The 14,677-nt window shown below is 40.5% G+C and overlaps 1 protein-coding gene across 3 annotated transcripts in view; it reads left to right on the top strand.

The window, feature by feature from the left end:
- The window catches only part of KCNT2 (potassium sodium-activated channel subfamily T member 2), a 141,993-nt gene that overhangs the window by 110,558 nt on the left and 16,758 nt on the right, over positions 1–14,677 (top strand). For all 3 annotated transcript variants that reach the window (XM_086753725.1, XM_086753724.1, XM_086753723.1), the window contains 3 exons: positions 2,529–2,663; positions 5,300–5,411; positions 13,487–13,588. In XM_086753725.1, coding sequence (XP_086609851.1) covers positions 2,529–2,663; positions 5,300–5,411; positions 13,487–13,588 — 349 coding nt within the window. The remainder of the gene's footprint in view (positions 1–2,528; positions 2,664–5,299; positions 5,412–13,486; positions 13,589–14,677) is intronic.

Here is a 14,677-nt window from a genome sequence, read left to right as displayed (position 1 = left end):
TGTCAATTTAAAGAAAAAAAAAAAGTTTTGCTTCACTACATAGCTAATACTGAGGTAAGGCTACATAATACTCATTCCCCAGGCAGAAATACAAAAAAACCCCTTATTTCCTACCCTGAATTAACAGAATCGAGTTTTTCAGTGAGAATTCTGGAGACTCAATGTTTCTCCATCTCAACCTGTTGTAACAAGGGCTTTAAAATAATAACAGTGATACAGTTACAGATTTACCTTGGTGATCCCATAGGCACTGTGAGATTTTCAAAGAATCATAGAATCATAGAACCACATGGTTGAATGTGACCTATAAGATCATCTAGTCCAACCGTCTTCCCACTACCATTGCTGCCACAGCTACTAAACCATATCTTGTAGCTTCTCATCAAGCCGCCTCTTGAACACTGCCAGGGACAGAGACTCCACCACCTCCCTGGGCAGGCCATTCCAGTGCCTGACCACTCTTTGGGAGAAAAAGTTTTTCCTCACGTCCAATCTAAACCTCCTCTGGTACAACTTGTGGCCGTTTCCTCGGGTCCTGCTTGTTGCCTGGGAGAAGAGGCCAACCCCCTGCTCATCACAACTTGCCTTCAGGAAGCTATAGAGCGCAATGAGATCTCCCCTGAGCCTCCTCTTCTCCAGACTAAACAATCCCAACTCCCTCAGCTGCACCTCATACGACTTGTGCTCCAGACCCCTCACCAGCTTTGTTGCCCTTCTCTGGACACGTTCCAGGGCTTCAATGTCTTTCTTGTAGTGAGGGGCCCAAAACTGAACACAATACTCGAGGTGCGGCCTCACCAGTGCCGAATACAGGGGGATGATTACCTCCCTGCTCCTGCTGGCCACACTATTTCTAATGCAGGCCAGGATGCCGTTGGCCCTCTTGGCCACCTGGGCACACTGTTGGCTCATGTTCAGCTGAGCATCAACCAACACCCCCAGGTCCCTTTCCTCTTCACAGTCCTCCAGCCACTCAGCTCCGAGCCTATAGAGCTGCATGGGGTTATTGTGGCCAAAATGCAGGACCCGACACTTGGCCTTATTGAACCTCATCCCATTCAGCTCAGCCCAGTGATCCAGCCTATCCAGATCCCTCTGAAGGGCCTCCCTATCCTCAGGCAGATCAACACCGCCACCCAACTTGGTGTCATCTGCAAACTTACTGAGGGTACACTCAATCCCCTCGTCTAGGTCATCAATAAAGATATTGAACAAGATGGGCCCAAGTACCGACGCCTGGGGGACACCACTTGTAACAGGCAATGTACCTACAAGCAATGTTTTTCACTTTCTACATTTCTTCCTCTAAACCAAAAAAGTTCATACTTATTCCCTGTGTTTTCCTAAACATGCTTTTAAATCATGTACAACTAAAAGAAGTTGATCATCTTTAGCTAAGAACTACAATGTAAAATATGCAAATTTTCCTTTCTTATTTAATGAGTATAGAATACATTCCCAAGGTGTCACCCACTTCCTTTAAGTATCTAACATATTGGTCATTTGGTCACCTTGCATGAAATGTCATCATCTCAGAAGTGGATGGCTTGCAGAAAAATAGCTTTACCAAAATTCATAGCTGGGATGGACTTCATCAAAATATGTCATCAAGTACTAGATATCTGTTCTACAGTCTACAGGTACAAATCATTTGAGGTCCGTAACTGAACAGATTTCACAGTTGTGTAGAACTCTATTCAATATTAAGAAACCTATTGCTAGAGGTACCTGAGAACTAGAATTATACTTCTAAATCAGCATTTTTTTAAATTCTCCACAAATTAGCTGAATATAACTGCTAAAATAAGAATAGCTGTTAAGCTTGTCAAACATTGAAATGTAGAAAATCTGAGTATTTCAGAATATGATGCTATTTTCAGGGATCAACTGAAAGACTTAAAAAGCAGAAATACAAGTTACTCTGAGAAGGTTCGTAGTTCTACTCATGCACTGAAGTTGTTACTATAGATAATATAAAATACAACCTTTCTTTTGTTGTAGCAAACTATTGGTGATACTGCAGTTTCAAAAATGATTATATTATGTATTTGTTTTGGAAGAATATGTAGAAGATGTAAAATAAATACCACAAATTCATAGAGTTTTCCTTACCCAAAATTTCAAAAAGCATTTATAATACGTTACTTAAACTTAGGAACCTAAGAAAATTGTTATGAAGCAAGTTGTTGCAGCATGAAAGGACATATTGTCTTCCCAAGTACACAGTTAAAGGCTCATTTTAAAAAGGTGAAACAAGTTTATAATCTTAGCAAAACAAGAGGGACTGTAACAATCTACTGAAGTGCATTCTGTATGACTTCAAGGAAAATAACTATTCATATTCTATTCTATCAATTAACTGAGATTACATACTTGAAATAGATGATATTGGAAGTTATGACATGTACATGGAGATGAAGGGAACCAGCAACTCAGCCTGTGATCTGCAAATTCCAACCACCCCTAATCTTTTAAGTGTTCCATACTTAATTTGCTTGTTTCTTTCTCCCTCTTTCTCTTCACAAAAGCCTTGATGACTTATTAAGATGTGGGGTCACCTTTGCAGCTAACATGGTGGTGGTGGACAAAGAAAGTACAATGAGTGCCGAGGAAGACTACATGGCAGATGCCAAGACTATTGTAAATGTTCAAACGCTCTTTAGGTAAGACATTTTTGCAATCTATCTATGCATCCTCATTAATTGTGAAATACTTAATGTCTTTTGTACTCAGATAAAAAAATGATTTTTTTTTTTTCTTTCCTCTACTTGAGTTTTTGCCTTATATGAACCTCTCACATGGGCAAACTTTTCCCACCCTGCTTCACAATACACTCAGAATCCTGAGGTATTCTCCTGTAATCTCAGATGAAATTCTGTGCATCCCAAAACTGGATGATCATTTTTAAAGTCAACTGTCAGGTTTGCAGGAAGGAAAACAAAGCTACTCTTGAAGACTTAGGACCAAAGATAGTTGAAAAAAGAAATTTGTCCTCAGTGCAGCAGTCTTTCACAGTGATGCTAAAGCCAGTATGAAAAGCAGATCCTTCTAACACTAAAAGGTAAGCAATGCATCACTATGAAGTTAGCAGTAAGTGATCACATTTTGAGTATCTAGATTTGAACAAAAATTAGGTTTTTAAGCACATTATGCAACATTGCATATGACAACAACATACTAAGATTCATGAAGGAGTAACTAAACACAGATTGAAAAAATTACCAGTTTAGTAAAGAGGCTGAGAAGCAGTGCTGTAATGAAGAGTTAAATACACTCAGATTTCCTGTTCATTTAAGAACCTCTCCTAATGAAAGCCTCACTTTGCGTTAAATATCTTGACTCAACAAGTATCAAAAGATACATATCCCTTTAAACTGTGAAAAAAAGATCTTATTTGCTTAAAAAAACCAAAGCAATTAAAAAAAAAAACAAACAAACCACTAACACCCCCCTGCCCCCAAAATCAAAACACACTACACAGTCAAGTATGAAATGCCTCCCTGATTTGAGACTTGAGTCTAGCCCTTAACATCAGCCGCTGTTGTAGAAAATTGAGCTCATTAAAACACAAGTATTTCAATGAAGAGGGCTTTTTTAGTGCAACCAGGTGTGAAAATGCAGTTAAATTCTCTTAGCATTTCTGCACATGCCCAAAAGAAGCAAAATCTTATGTTAGATGAGAAACTAGTACTATCTTTTTCTAACTTGGAGTTTTTTAATTTGTACCTGATACTAGCACAGGTGTGTCTTTCATAAATCTAATTTAGAAACCATAACTGAACTTAATCCGTGCATCATTCAAGTCTACTCTTAACTGTGTTGTGCTAGAGTATCTCACTGAATTTTTGACATACACCACTTAAATATTTCAGAAATACATTTTACTCCCAAATCTAAAACAGAAAAATAGGTTGAATAAACAAAATAAAACTTTCAAAGTATCAGTTGATTTTTCTCATACTTGTGTTCTACTTTGTAAAATACTAAAAAAAACCCCAGCAAACCAAAAAGATCATAGTAGTACTCTGCGTACCATAGGTATCCAACTAGAACTTACTATATAGTCATTCACTTGTCTTGCATAATGGTTGCAACTAGATGGCAGCTTTAACTCATGTATGACCTGTCTGTCTGGTTCAGCACAAATTTAAGACTGCATGGTACTTTTACAAATATAAAAAAAAGATCAGAAGAAATATATTGGTTTAAGACTTAACAAGGCTTTTTCATGTTTTGGCATCAGACCTTGCAACTGTATTGCAATAACATGGCATTAACGCAGTTTTGACATACATTTCCCCACATTTAGGCTCTGCTTGAATTGCCATTTCAGTGAAGTTCTTCCTTACAAAAATGAGGGAAAAAGACTAAAGACTTGCAAAAATGTACATTAGATTCCATTTGATACAAACTTAATAAATTCAGCTTTCAAGAGAGCTGTATTATTGATGTCGTTAATACTACAATTATCCGTTGTCACACGTAGATAAGTACTTTCAGGATCAGCAGAACAGATTACAAATACATATCTCTGTTTCTGACACTAATCTGTAAAGGAAATACTCAAATAATAATCTGAGTTCTACTCCAAGTTGTTTAGTATTTACATAGCATAAACTACAATTTTCTTTCTAGATCTTAGAGCCCTGAGGGCTGGGGAGGGGCTCCTTAGGCTGCTTCATGAAAATCTGTATAGTTCACCCAGATGACAGTTAAACTTTCTGCATTGTTTCTTGTTATTGGAAGCCTGAATTAGTGTATATGCAAACATTTTGAAGGGAAAACATAAGTATACATAAGCATACATTTTCTCAGCAGCTCCCAAGAGGTGTCAATTTTGATCTATGCTGCTCAGTCTGTGGACACAGAGCATAGAAACAGAACTCCAAAAAAAAAAAAAAATTTGAAAGAGTACATAAGCCAGTTCTAATGAAATGGTAGTTTATATGCAACCAGATATTAAGTGCACGTTATATAGGTTTCCTTTTTTTTGTTGTTGTTTCTTACAGATTATTAAATAAAATCTCTGGTAATGAAATTAAGTGGTTCCTTCCTAGTATTAAAATATTTTATAAGCTCAGCCTTTGAATGCATGTTTGCTTCTTTGGGAATTCTACAGTGGATGTTTTGTAGTTTCCTCTGCTATTACACCAGCATTTCATTGTGCCAAAAACCAGCACAGATTTCAGGCACTTCATTAAAAACATGGACACGAGCACAAGCGATACATTACATAGAGCCTTACATTTGTGAATTGTTATAACTGGAGGTATAACTGTGCCATTCTTTTACAATACAGGTTGTTCTCAAGCCTAAGCATTATCACAGAACTAACTCACCCAGCCAATATGAGATTCATGCAATTCCGAGCCAAAGACTGCTATTCTCTTGCGCTGTCCAAATTAGAAAAGGTAAGGAGATTTGCCTCCTCCTGCCCCCAATTTAAATGTTATAATTTTAACACTTTTTCTGATTTTGTAACAATGTTTTCCAAACAAGTGGAAACAGTGAAATAGTTTTATGTTTGCAGAGATAATATGAAAGATTATTTTTTGCTAAAACCACCCTGACATCTGTTGGAGAGACAACACGGCAGGGCACAGGCAGTCCAGGAGGTTCCTGGAATGCGTGGATGACAACTTCCTCCTGCAGGCGATAGAGGAGCCGACAAGGAGGGGTGCCATGCTCGACCTTGTGCTCACCAACAGGGAGGGACTGGTCGGGGATGTGAAACTAAAGGACAGCCTTGGCTGCAGTGACCATGACATGGTGGAGTTCAAGATCCACGGGGCAGCAAGGAAAATACATGGCAAGCTCTCTGCCCTAGACTTCAGGAAGGCGGACTTCGGCCTCTTCAGGGACCTGATGGGCCAAGTGCCATGGGAGGAGGCCCTGGAGGGAAGAGGGGCCCAGGAAAGTTGGTCCATATTCAAGGAGCACCTCCTCCAAGCTCAGCAGAGGTGCATCCCGATGAAAAACAAGTCGGGCAAAAAGGCCAGGAGACGGGCGTGGATGAGCAAGGAGCTCCTGGACCAACTGAAAGTGAAAAAGGAAGCCTATAGAGGGTGGAAGCAGGGACAGGTAGCCTGGGAGGACTACAAAGAGGCCGCGCGAGTGGCCAGGGATAAGGTAAGGAATGCCAAAGCCCTGGCAGAACTGAATCTGGCCAGGGATATAAAATGTAACAGGAAGAGCTTTTCTAGGTACGTAGGGGACAAAAGAAAGTCCAGGGTAAATGTAGGCCCCCTCCAGAAGGGAACTGGTGTCCTGGTTACCCAGGACATGGAGAAAGCTGAGGTTCTCAATGACTTTTTTGTCTCAGTCTTCACCGACAAGAGTTCCTGTCCCACCGCCCAAGCTGTAGAAGGTGCAAGCAGGGACTGTGAGAATGAAGAACTGCCCATTGTACTCGAAGAGCAGGTTCGGGATCATCTGAGGAACCTGAAGGTGCACAAGTCCATGGGACCTGATGAGATCCATCCGCGGGTCCTGAGGGAACTGGCGGATGAAGTTGCCAAGCCACTGGCTATCGTATTTGAGAAGTCGTGGCGGTCTGGTGAGGTCCCCGATGACTGGAAGAGAGGGAACATAACCCCAATTTTTAAAAAAGGGGAATAAGGAAGACCCAGGTAACTACAGGCCGGTCAGCCTCACCTCTGTGCCTGGCAAGGTCATGGAGCAGATTCTCCTGGAAACCATGCTAAGGCACATGGTGAGCAAGGAGGTGGTTGGTGACAGCCAACATGGCTTCACCAAGGGCAGATCGTGCCTGACCAATTTGGTGGCCTTCTATGATGGGGTGACAGCATCAGTGGACAAGGGACGAGCAACTGACATCACCTACCTGGACTTGTGCAAAGCTTTTGACAATGTCCTGCACGACATCCTTCTCTCTGAACTAGAGAGACATGGGTTTGATGGATGGACCACTCGGTGGATAAGGAGCTGGCTGGATGGCCGCACTCAGAGAGTGGTGGTCAACGGCTCAATGTCCATGTGGAGACCGGTCACGAGTGGCGTCCCTCAGGGGTCCGTGCTGGGCCCGGCCCTGTTCAACATCTTTGTCGGCGACATGGACAGCGTGATAGAGTGCACCCTCAGCAAGTTCGCCAACGACACCAAGTTGTGTGGTGCCGTCGACACGCTGGAAGGGAGGGATGCCATCCAGAGGGACCTTGACAGGCTGGAGAGGTGGGCCCGTGCCAACCTCATGAAGTTCAACCAGGCCAAGTGCAAGGTCCTGCACCTGGGTCATGGCAATCCCAGGCACAAATACAGGCTGGGCGGGGAATGGATTGAGAGCAGCCCTGAGGAGAAGGACTTGGGAGTGCTGGTGGATGAGAAGCTTAACATGAGCAGGCAATGCGCCCTTGCGGCCCAGAAGGCCAACCGCATCCTGGGCTGCATCAAGAGAAGCGTGGCCAGCAGGTCGAGGGAGGTGATTCTCCCCCTCTACTCTGCCCTGGTGAGACCCCACCTGGAGTACTGTGTCCAGTTCTGGAGCCCCCAACACAAGAAGGACATGGACCAGTTGGAGAAGGTCCAGAGGAGGGCCACGAAGATGATAAAAGGGCTGGAGCACCTCTCTTATGAGGACAGGCTGAGAGAGTTGGGGCTGTGCAGCCTGGAGAAGAGGAGGCTCCGGGGAGACCTGATAGCGGTCTTCCAGTACCTCAAGGGGGCCTACAAGAAAGATGGGGAAAGGCTGTTTAGTAGGGCCTGTTGCGATAGGACGAGAGGTAATGGTTTTAAAATAGAGGGGGGTAGATTTAGATTAGAAATTAGGAAAAAAATTTTTACGATGCGAGTTATAGAACACTGGAACAGGTTGCCCAGAAAGGTGGTGGAGGCGCCATGCCTGGAAACGTTCAAGGCCAGGCTGGATGAGGCTCTGAGCAACCTGATCTAGTTGGGGATGTCCCTGCTCCTTGCAGGGGGGTTGGACTAGATGACCTTTGAAGGTCCCTTCCAACCCTAACCATTCTATGATTCTATGATTCTACTCTCCTTTAAGAAATAGGTTTCATTTGAGTTCCATTCCATCACTTTACAATATAGTATTAGTCCATCAACCCTTTGGACAGAGGTGGACACAGCATTTGCCCAAGGAAAATTGATTATTTTTAGATAACTGAGAATTTAGAACTAATATGGTTTTCCAGGAGGCTACCACGGACAATTAACCTGGAAAATATTTTAATTGACTAAACAGTTAAAACATATACAGCTTTTATTATAATGCATTTTTTTTAAATTCCAATTCACTTTAAAGGCACTATGATTACATATTCTGTACACATTTGCTTGTATCTGCATGGGGTATTTGCATTACTGTGACAGTTTGAGAATGGCAATTGTTCTCTGTTGAAGAGCAATCCTAGTGACAATAGCATAATAACAGTAATTGCTAGATAAAACCTTCATATGTTCTACATTGTAGTGCACGTGTTGGTATTTTCAAGCTTAATTTAATTTGTTTGTCCAAAATAGAACCATAGAATGGTTTGGGCTGCAAGGGACCTTTCAAGGCCATCCAGTCCAATCCCCCTGCAAGGAGCAGGGACATTTCCAACCAGAGCAGGCTGCTCAGAGCCCTGTCCAACCTGGCCTTGAATGTTTGCAGGGATGAGGCATCCACCACCTCCCTGGGCCACCTGTTACAGTGTTTCACCACCCTCACTGTAAAAAAATTTCTTCCTTGTATCCAGTCTGCATCTGCCTCCCTCTATTTCAAAGCCATTACCCCTCATCTTATCACAACAGGCCCTGCGAAAGAGTTTTCACTCTGTCTTTCCTATCAACCCCCTTTAGGTACTGGAAGCCCGCTCTAAGGTCTCCCTGGAGCCTCCTCTTCTCCAGGCTAACAGCCCCAGCTCTCTCAGCCTGTCCTCATAGGAGAGGTGCTCCAGCCCTCTGGACCCACTCCAACAGGTCCACATCCTTCTTACATTGGGGAAGAGGAAAAATCATAGAATCATAGAATATTTTGGGTTGGAAGTGACCTTCAAAGGTCATCTAGTCCAACACCCCTGCAAGAAGCAGGGACACCTTCGACTAGATCAAGTTGCTCAGAGCCTCATCCAACCTGGCCTTGAACGTTTCCAGGGACGGGGCAAAAATACTGTTGCTAAAACATTATATGGACCATAGAAAGTACCTTTGTGCATCTAACTTGATAAATTCCAGGACAAGCCTCTAATAGGCCTCTGACCTACCTACCTCTGCAGTCCACAGAATTTACAGTATTGCCTTTGTGATCTTTCAGGCCCTTTTCTGAGTTCATGACACTAAGACAAAAAATATCACTGTGCATCCTTTACTCCAGTCATCTCTTTTCCCCCCTTACTATCAATCTAGGTATTATTGCTAAGCTGTCTCATGTAGCCTCCCAATCTCTTCATCTCAGATATATTACATATCTTAGAAAATCTGAATTAATGCTAAAATCAGTATCATACTGAATTAACATATAATTCCCATTTCCTAGCTGCACAGTAAATTTCCTAGACTTTGGGGATTTCAGATATTTCACTGAATTTCAGGTATCCCACTATTTACTGTATGAAGTTCACATAGTTAATTTTTATATATATTTAATGGAAAACTGCCTTTTCACACAAACTTGTGTTCACAGGCCAGATCCCAGTTTCTTACACAGGAATTAAATTCTGCAAAAATTGAGCCTGCCTAGATGAGATAGGAGAAGTATTAGAAATCAAGCTTTTACTCAGTTGACTATGATGTTTATATTTTGACCACAAGATGGAAATATCTGGGTGAGCTTTTGTGATTTGTCGACCTTTGCCTGAAATAGAATGAAGTCTTAATCTTACTTGGGTGGTATTCTCATAAGCACATAGAGAACTGTGAGGAAGCTAGATGAAAGTTTTTCCAGAAAGAGACGAGCAGTTTCTAGTGGGAGGCACATCTTCCGTTGGATTATGTCACTTCCACGACACATTAAGGTTTGCACCTGTGGCTCCTCCATTTTATCACTCCCTCCCTCAATGGTACCTTCAGGAAGAATAATCTGGAACTGGCTGGAATCATACATTGCCAGTTTATTTTAGGCAACAAGTGCCAACAGCCAGATGGCACCTCCAAGTCTATGTTCCAACCTAACTTAGCTCCTTAGTGTACTATAACTGACTGCATTTTTTTTTCTTTTTTTTTTTTTAACATATTCCCTTAATCCATACAGTTTAGTGATAAAGGGAGGTAAGAATAGTAATAATAGCTTTCCCAGTATGTGGTGTCTACAGTTGCTTCTGGAACACTTCATGGGCTGTCTACTTCAAAGCAGTGAAACTAGGATTTTTATCTATGTTCTCGTTCTTGCTTTACATAGGCTCCTTCATTTTTCCAGCAAAGGTTCTGGAAATTATTAGAAATATTATAATTTATTCCATATGTTTATTAATTTATTGGGCAAATGTAAAGTTGTTAATATATCTGGAAGCTGAACAGTTCATTAACTTCCTATCCAAACTGTGCTATGCTGAAATAGAGGTAGAAAAATTATGTTAATAAATAACATTTTCTTCATTGCTGTTGAAGTCGCCTGCTGTTGATATTTCCCACTCATTTCATCTTAACATTTACAGGGAGGACTTCACAGGTGGTGCTGTAGTTCATTTGGTGTTTCAGGAGTCCCTCACGCAAAAAGAAAGGCAATTAAAAATTCAAGTGAAATTATCTAATGTCGTCAAATGTACCGTTGATTGTTATTTCTGCATTAAGCACCTCATTTTCAGAAAGACAACAAAAATCAGGCAAGTTGCCTTCAGGTAGCACTGAAACATGCCTACAAAACTGACTTTTCAACCTAATGGGCTGCCGAAGAAAGATATGCAAATCAGAGAAGTCCATCTGCTGCTGCACCTGCAACTTTCCTCATTTTAGAGATAAATAAATCTGAATACCAAACTCCGTGCTGACCTAGGGCTCCAGGTTAGTTTGGGCTTGGTACTTTGTTACAGGTATAACAGAATTAACTATTTATAGGAATAGGTATTTATTTAGAAATAATAAAAAAATAAAACCATGATAAAGAACCCTAAAAAGGCTTTGATACAAATATAAATGGAAGTAGAAAAGAAGAAAATACACTGCAAAGCTTATGAAACTTGACCTTCTGGACAGATATCCTCTGATACTCTGACAATATGCAGACCTAAAAGAAAATAATTAACTTCAAATTAAATGGCCTGCATGGAGAAAGCACATGTTAAGAAGTTCTCACAACCACAGGTGTACTCCTGTTATTACTTAGAAAGCAGTAAAAATTCTGAACTTCATGACTTTAGCAAAGCCACAAACACAGGCAGACTGAGGATGAAGTAAAGATCTCCATCTATTAATAGCTGTGTCTTAAAATCTCATCCACACATGTCAAGTTCTACAGGAGGCAGTCATGCCATGATTTTTTATTTATGTTCCTAGAAATGATCTATGATTTTCTTTAAGTAGTTATATCTCCTTCCTCATTAATGCCAAAAATTGTCAGGTAAGGAGCTCCTGGGCATCACACTTACTGTGAAATAAAACTGCTGGGGCATTCTGGCACATTTCTGGCTTCAACACCCGCAGTATTCTCTGGGAATCTACTCTGTCTGCAAGCAATAAAGCAGATCTCAATGCAAAGTGCCTCAGTAAAAACTGCATTTTCCACAAATCTCTTTTATGCCAGAATTAAAAAAAAAAAAAAAGCAAGCCTGTAATAACAGATGGAAGAAAACAATATAAGAAATTTAAAATAAAGGGGGAGAATAAACTTCTAGGTTTCCATTTTAAAATAAAACAAATAGGAACATCCTTATGTTTATTGTCAGAATTTTGGGTAAGAATAAAATTATTTCCCAAATATCTCTTGCCTTAATCCCACCTTTCTTGGCACAACACCAGAATCTGCTGCAAATTCCTCTAAACAGATGGAAAGATAAACATAATACCTCATGTACGTGATAGGAGGATAGTCACTTCACAGCCAGTTCCCTATTAAATATTTTATAGCATGAATCTAAAAGGATTTAAATGTAATTCATGTTATAATACGCACACAGTTTTACAACAAATACTTCAAAATTAAAACAAAATTTACAATCTTTTCTACAATTCACACACAAGTTTTTGTTCTCAATAGCAATTGAAGAAAAATATCTTCTACTTTGTCTCACTACACAAGAAAAGCAAATATATGAGATCAAACTGCAACAGAAATACATAAGTTCTTGTTTCTGTAGCTTACACCAGTAAGCACAATGGTATGCTCATTTAAGTAAAGTGGTCTTTATACTATTAGACTGCTTGCTTCTTCAACTGTCAGAAGTACACAGCTTGCTAGAAACACCCTTTTGCTGCTCAGCCATTAATACATGCCTGTGTGTGTGCATGTGTGTGAGAGAGCATGAGTGTATATGTATGTCTGCATCTCTTACGGAGAGGAAACTCGAATACAAACCAATACTATTTGGTCAGAACACAGAGAATGTTTGGAATGAAAAAAAAAAATACCCCTGAAATAATAATTATATTTCCCTAAAAATAGTTGAAATCCTTTTAATCTGAAGAGATTGACAGAGGCGACACTTTATAAAGGACAGATTAATGTCACATTTTCAAGAGTTATGTGCTGTGTATTTTTATCTGGAGAGGAAATTTTTTGTATGTGACATCTTTTTTACCTCCACTTATATGAAGCCACAGAAATCAACAGGTACATCCAGACTATCGACAGTATCCATATGTGCTTATATTCGTAGACATGTAACATTTCTGTACTTTGAGAACACATCTTATTGTTCACTGAAAGCTTGATATTTCTTCTCTCCTTAAAATAACAAAACCACTTCCAACCTGTAGTTTTGCACTCTGCTAACTGAAGGAACAGGAAGCACATGGTGGTGCGATTCTTCTGCAAGTGAGATGTCATGAGAAAAAATGCGTAACAATAGTTACGTTTTTCTGCATCCCTTCCCTAGAACCATCAGAGCAAGATGTTTCTACACCAGTCCATGTCTGATCTCCTCTCACATCCTCACATTCACTGAAATGCCATGTCTGCCCTTTTGCATCAGAATCTGTTCGTGTTTCACGTTCCCGTTCTTAGTAGGCTTCTGGACCTGCATGAGAGTCCACTGTCAGCACCAAAGCACTGGAGCAGGAATAACAACAGCTTTGCTCTAAGCACAGTTCAAGTTCCTAAAGAATTTTTTAAATTATCTGGTAAAATATGTCCATGCAATTTGAGATGTGATGATTGAAACAACTTAGAAATTAAACAAAATCTTTCAACCTGAAAAACTGTAAATACTGAACAAAGATGCTACGTGTTTGTAGAAAAAACAAACAAACAAAAAACCTATATTAAGAATAAAGGGATTTTAAAATTCTGACCTATTTCAAGGCAATATCAGTTTGATGTTCTTATTATAGTCCTTCCAAAACCAGCACCAAAAGTATTTTCTCTTTTTTAATTCCTTAACAGAAAGAGCGAGAGAAGGGATCTAATCTGGCATTTATGTTTCGACTACCCTTCGCTGCTGGCAGGGTTTTCAGCATCAGTATGTTGGATACACTGCTTTATCAGGTATGATGAACAACAACGTGCCTTACCTTAACACAGACATACATTGTTACCACCAATTTTATTGTACCTAATTGTTAGGTACCTTGTTTTCCTACATGTAAGCCATTAACGTGTGCGTCTGTACCAGGAACAAAGGCAAAAGATAACAGAGCATGTTCCACAGGACAGTGCTAGCTTAGCTGCTGCCCTGCTGTTGGTAGCAACGAATATCAGAAGCTATGGGATTGAGAAATAAGGGACTTTCCAAGAGAAGGAAAGCAAGATCGAGGACCACCTGATGGTGGGGAAAAAAGATAAGGGACACCTGGTGGTGGTTAGAGGATCTATGGGTATAAAAACACAGATAACAACAGGGGGCTCTCTGCCTAGCATGGGGTAGGGTCTGAGACTATGCTCCAACACCCTACTATACATACCCAAGAAGAGGTGACATGAGCAGTGCTACCACAGCTAGCAGAGCACCCACATGGCCTCTGACTCCAGCAGCTTAGCTCGTGAGGAGAACAAATATCGGCGATTTCAGCTGATCAAATGTCTGTTCCTGGTCTTAGTCTATGCCTTCTACACTTCACTTAATCTCTACCTTTTAACCAATCAGCAAAACACTTCTGTTAGCAGAGCAACAAGCTTGACCTGAGATAAGGCAGATCAGCTATTAAAAAAACCAGATGGGTTGCCAAAGGCAAATTACTTTTTTGAATTAAAATAATATCAGTCTTAACTCAGTATTACCCACTCTTCTGTACTGCAGATCCATCTAACATATGACAGCATGTCTTTTGCACAGAAGAGTTCATTACTATAATTTCACACCTAGTAAGGCTAACACCTTACTTCCACTGATCTTACATCTATGTTCATCTTGGCTTTCATGGTGCTCTATTACGCCTTAGTTTCTTTGAATCCTGTGTGTACACTGCATGCATATGCAAAGCTAAATAAGAAAACTTATTTTATTTAAGCAGATTCAGCAAAAAGAAAGGGATAGCTATTTCTACAGTGATTAAGATGCTTAAAAGCTGAAGAGATTTATTGTAAACACAGATGTACAATTTATTTTAAATTCACACATGGTGCAAATGGTTACCT

Source organism: Chlamydotis macqueenii, chromosome 8, assembly GCF_036417535.1.
Source record: "Chlamydotis macqueenii isolate bChlMac1 chromosome 8, bChlMac1.mat, whole genome shotgun sequence".
Classification (NCBI taxonomy): Eukaryota; Metazoa; Chordata; class Aves; order Otidiformes; family Otididae; genus Chlamydotis; species Chlamydotis macqueenii.
This window is presented reverse-complemented; position numbering and strand designations above follow the sequence as displayed.